This window comes from Nicotiana tabacum, chromosome 8, assembly GCF_000715075.1.
Source record: "Nicotiana tabacum cultivar K326 chromosome 8, ASM71507v2, whole genome shotgun sequence".
NCBI classification, from domain to species: domain Eukaryota; kingdom Viridiplantae; phylum Streptophyta; class Magnoliopsida; order Solanales; family Solanaceae; genus Nicotiana; species Nicotiana tabacum.
Genome location: NC_134087.1, coordinates 18,810,512 through 18,815,941, shown reverse-complemented (window position 1 = coordinate 18,815,941; position 5,430 = coordinate 18,810,512). Strand labels below are relative to the sequence as shown.

The 5,430-nt window shown below is 34.2% G+C and overlaps 1 protein-coding gene across 1 annotated transcript; it reads right to left on the bottom strand.

Annotated features, from left to right (window-relative positions):
- Positions 1–1,094: 1,094 nt before the first annotated feature.
- LOC107830349 (uncharacterized) lies at positions 1,095–4,927 on the bottom strand. Its single transcript, XM_016657876.2, has 5 exons — positions 4,361–4,927; positions 3,996–4,237; positions 3,419–3,584; positions 3,191–3,272; positions 1,095–3,119 (listed from the first exon to the last, which is right to left on the bottom strand). Exons 2-5 carry the CDS (start codon positions 4,138–4,140, stop codon positions 2,928–2,930), a joined length of 585 nt encoding a protein of 194 aa, XP_016513362.1. The 5' UTR covers positions 4,141–4,237; positions 4,361–4,927; the 3' UTR covers positions 1,095–2,927.
- Positions 4,928–5,430: the final 503 nt, after the last annotated feature.

The following is a 5,430-nucleotide window of genomic DNA, read 5'->3' as shown; positions in this document are numbered from 1 at the left end:
CTCACAACCTCTTAATTGAAAGTGGGGTTGCTTATCGCAAAATTCAGCAATCTTAATTTATGTCCCACCTCATAAGTGGAGATGGGACTGGTCCTTTATAGTTTATCTCTTGTCACTCTCATCCCTGATTTCCTATAAACATTATAAAGTTCTAAGCACTCTTAAATTAAAATTAGAATCCTTAGAGATCTCAAAATCAATGTAAATGTATTCTAGGATTTATTAGTTAAAATGTAATTAGTAATTAATTTTCTGATAACTAGTACTTTACTCCAGCTTAGTCGTTGCATATTGAGTACTACCACTATAGGCTATCACGAAACAGAAATTACGCTGCTTTAAGAGAACCAAGAATTCTCATAATCAATACTCTCTTTCATTTCTTGTTACCTTTTGTAAATCTAATAGTGATATACAAGGTAGGGTAAGGGTGTCAATGGATATGTAAAACCCGATTAAATCGTCGAATTGATTTTTAGGTTTCTTTTAATAAAATCTTAGGTTTTATATAAATTTATAATTGTACCGATAATTAGGATAGGTTTTAAATTTTATAAAAATAAACACAGAAAATAACGAATCGTGCCAAATAAATTTATATTTGATAAATACATTTACATATTAAGTTTAAAAAAATAAATCATTACATTTTTCCTTGGGCCTTGAAATTATGAAAATTACAAGTCAGCAAGTAATTAAATTCAAAATCCTAATTCTTAAACCTATTATGTTATTCGTATTGAGACTAAATTATTTTCAGCATATTCACTAGCAAGAAATAGGGTATTCTAGTGATTATGTGTAGCAAACTACAATGTATTGAATATGTTTATTTTCATATATTTAATCTTCTATATGCTTTATTCTTTAGTCCCATTTTGGTTAATATCTTCATACTAGATCTATACTCTTTCATGTTTGCTAAAGTCCTATAAAAGTCATGTACGTATGTTATGCATTCTGCTTCTACTAGTGACTTTTACATGATATTTATAAAATATAACAAAAATTAACTGAACCGTACCAATTCGAAAAGTCTAATTTTGGTTATACATAATAGAATAATCAAAAAATTAGTATGGTACAAATTTTATAAAATAATCAGCGGAACCAAACCGTTGACACCCCTAAGGTAGGGGTCCTCCTAAAAACCCCAACCTTTTTAGTTTACGTATATTTTGAATGCAACTAATAGATGACGAATCCAAGGGCTATTTTCTTAGCATTTATCATCTCAAGAGACAAAGATGCTTAAGTCCTGTGTCAAACACTTGCTAGCTTAGGCAAAGGGACAACAAGTTTTCCTTAAGTTGGTATTGCTTTGTTGTGAATCAAACATGTCAAGTCCTTCCACAACAACTTGTCCTCACGTGGAAGATTGGGGTGAGAAATGAATAGATATCATTTATGTGATACTGTCCAACAAGGAGGTCCCATGCAGACGCGGAGCCAGGATTTGATGTGCGTATGACTTCGGATTTAACCCGTTTGAGTTACTCTTATGCCTCTGGTTCTGAAGACATATATCAGGTCACGGTTGATTCTGGATAGACATATTTGAATGTTCTTTGCTACAACAACAAACATTTCAACGTATACTGCACTCAATTGTAAGTGTTTATGTATGGTCTCATGAAAGGAGTCAGGTGGGCACCAATAATCAATTCCAGAAGTTGATTTACCTAGACCTGTATCAGAAATAATTTCGTTGTATTTCTTGTTTCCATGTGATCCTTATTAATTGATATTTCAGATATTGATATACAAAATCTGAAAACTGCAAGTCCGGACTTAGATATGGAAATGGAATGTCCAAATAACTAAATAGAGACAGTTCATAATCTGTTGAACCATTCAAACATTTTGTAAATAGATTATTTCTCTTCATGATTGAGATAGAAAAAGATGCACGTTGGAGCAACGAAGAAACGCGTTTCTACAGGTTAGGAACCAGTTTCTCCCTCTCCTTCCCCCGAGCGAGCCTAGGCAGGAGCTAGCCTTCTGGCACTAAGGTCCACCTAATGATTGAGATAGAAGTCCTAGTCTCTAGCTAGGCCGGCTCTTCTGGTTTCTGAGAAGCAAAATTCATGGTTCTAACTATCCCTGTGTTAGTTGTAATGACAGGATGGCATTTTCTTTGAATTAGCCGGTCTGTCACATGTTACTGTATTGGTCCATCATCAGGCAAGAAAAGGGCCACCTTTGAATTCTGCTTGCTCATTAGCATACATAGATTATCAAATGAAAATGACAGTTTTACTTTTGAGCAACAGTGAGTTTAGTTCATCATTTGATGTTTATGATGTCAATAGAAAACAGGAGACAACATGCTGTTGAAGAGGTTGCAACATGTCGGCAAGGTCCTGTTGATTGTGCACGAACAAAATATGAATCCAAGGGTAAAGTAAGAAAGGGTTTAGCGTGTGGAAACACGAACTCTTCGGGGAACCAGTAACGTGTAAACCATGTCATGATGTCAAACCACAGCACAATAGCAGCAGTTGCAGTTAAACACTTGAGTTGGCATGACCTTGGTTTTTCTTTTGATAGCATCTGCTTCTTGTAGTGAAATGCAGTACAACGGAATTAATGCATTTCAAATGTTATTTACCAATCATTGCACACCGGGACAACAATCTTTTAAGATGAAAAAAGGGTTGTCGGTGCACAAAACATCCCGCGTTCACATAGGGTTTGGGGAAGGGCCGCACCCCAAGGGGGTGTGATGTAGGCAGTCTATCCTGATGCAAGCATCAGTGGCTGATTCCACGACTCGAAATTGTGGCATGGAGACAACTTGACCGTTGCTCCAAGGCTCCTCTTCCAATTTTTTTAAGATGGATTTCAATATTAAAGCCAGTACAATTTTGTGGAATTAGAATTTCAGTTTTCAATTTTCAAATTCAGGTCTCATACTTTTTTGACACTTAGAAGCAGAAACATTTAACAGAGACGTTTCCTGTTGATCTAATCTTATTTGATTTCTCTTTCACAATAGATTCTTCATATTTTCGTTTCTCTTCTGCTTGTGTTCTTGCTCCTTTAGCAATATGATCAATCCTAGCTAGTTTATTTTTGTAATGCTGCAAGTTCCTTTTCATAGCAAGCTCCAATTGATTCTGCAATTTTCCAACAACAGTCATTATAAGCTTTAACACCATTTTGCACTATTAACATCTCAAAAACTAACCTTTCTTCTTTCCATTTGTTGTTTTGCTATCATCTTCTTTTCATTCTCCCAAGCAAGAAGTGCAGAAAGCAGTTCATCATGTCTGAAATTAGAGAAATTTCTTTACAATAAGATATCACTAGATTACAATATATATTGCAACAAAAGATTAAAAATGTATATTATATGTGAATTTAAAATCATCAACCTCAATAACATTTAAAAAAAAGACATGCAACAAAAGTGTACCGCTTCCTTATTTTCGCGGTCTGAGCTTTCTCCCAAGCATCAGCTTTGTTTTCAGCCTTTCTGCTTCCTCTTGAAATTCCATTTTGAATTTTATCATTAGCAGGAGTTATGGTTGTCATTTCTACTAAAGTATTACGATTCGGCATGGATGGCCTTATCATTGGAGCTTCAAATCAAACATGGTGAGCAATTTTTTGTCAAGGAAAAATGAGTTTAAGTTCTATGCATTAAAAGTTGTAAAAGTATTTACACGTAAATATCAATGATAAGCATTAACCGGAAAGCTAGTAAAAATTATAACTATCTGATATAAAATATTTAATTATACTGATGATGTAACTGTCAGTTCTATATAACTAAAATCAAGGGAAAATTATCGTTTGAGGGTGCGAACAAAGTCTCACATCGGTAGCTGAAAAGATTGGGAGCTTACATAAGGTGTAAAGATCTCTTAATAGTGTGATGCCTTCTGGGGAAAACGTGTGGGCTTAGCCCAAAATAGACAAAATTACATCATGTTAAGAGTATCTTTGGGCTGGTTTAATCCAACAACTATGTATGCAGGGCGGAGATTTACCTGCTTCTGCAGGTCGAACGGGTCCTCTTGTTTTTGTCTGATATTGAGAGCCAGCATTTTCTTCAAGGGAATATATAGCAAATGCAGAAGCTGCAATTGCTGCTGCAATTTCTCCATCACCCAAATCATAATAGTTTTTTCTCATTTATCTAGCTGGTGCCTGTTCTGGTGTTTTGCTAACAATAATAAGGCTATTAAAACTTTCTGAATTCCCCCTTATATTCAATAGCCTGGATCAAAACCTTGTATATGTGTTTTCTTGGCTTAAAAAGTTGTTATGAAAATACAAGAAATTACAGTTGAAAAATAATTAAAATGAAGAAAAATAAATAAATATTCGTTAGGCTGAGGCGCGAATATCTTACTTTCTTTAAGTATATTCAAGCTCAATGTGGTAGAATCTTCAAACATCCAGTAGTAATATTTTTGACTTGTCCCCTTTCAGGACACAACAACCCAATAATGTCGAATGACTCGAATAAACTCTTGGAATAGTTGTTGAGTCCAAAGAAAAGTCAGCCTTGATGTCAATTGTACCAGCTACAGATTAGAAACAATTGATTGAAAAATCTTGAAAATCAAGAACCAAACAGGACTAATAAGCCTTCAATTTGTTTCTATTTTTGAGATAGGACTGTTAACATTGTTTACTTAAACCAGATGTTTCATTTGCTGTTTTCAATATTGTCACTACCTCAAATTCATGTAGACCTTTTCTAACCAGAAACTGCTAATTTCAAAGCAAATACTAACATTTGATTTTCTGTTGAAACAAACTCTTGTATAACCAGCTTTAGTATTTAGTTCATGAACAGAAAACAGGACTATATATATAATGTGCAGAATCTTTGCAACTATGTTTGGAATAGTTTCTTGCAAAAGCAATGGACTTTTTCATCTTATTTTCCTATCAATCTTTTCTCAAGGCATATCCCATGTGGCCAAAATGAGAGAGAGAAGCAAAAAATGAAAAGGCAAGCTTTAACCAAATTGACAAACCTTTTCTTTCAACTTGACTTCTTGAAGTGTAAGATCAAAGTAAGTCTTGCAGGAAAGGTATGTCTCTTGTTTCTGTTGCATGTCATGCTGGAAAGGTATCTGTTTAGAGTTTGTGCAGTCAGCCCAAGCGACCCAATGGATAGGTATTTGGGCCTTTTACTGGACCCAGACCCTAAAGTCCTATTCTTGCCACTTTTAAGTCTGCTATTCAAAATATATCCATAATTTACAATGTATTTAAAGATTTAGCCAATTTACCTAAATTTTAGGATAAAATATCCTGAATTGCTAATTTGAATTTCAGGATTAAGTGTTTCAAATTTCTGAACTGCTAATTTAAAATTTTGGACATAAAATTCGAATTTTTGGATACAGTTTTTGAACTTTAGGACACGATATCCTGAAGTTTGAATAAATTGCTAATCATTAAGTACAT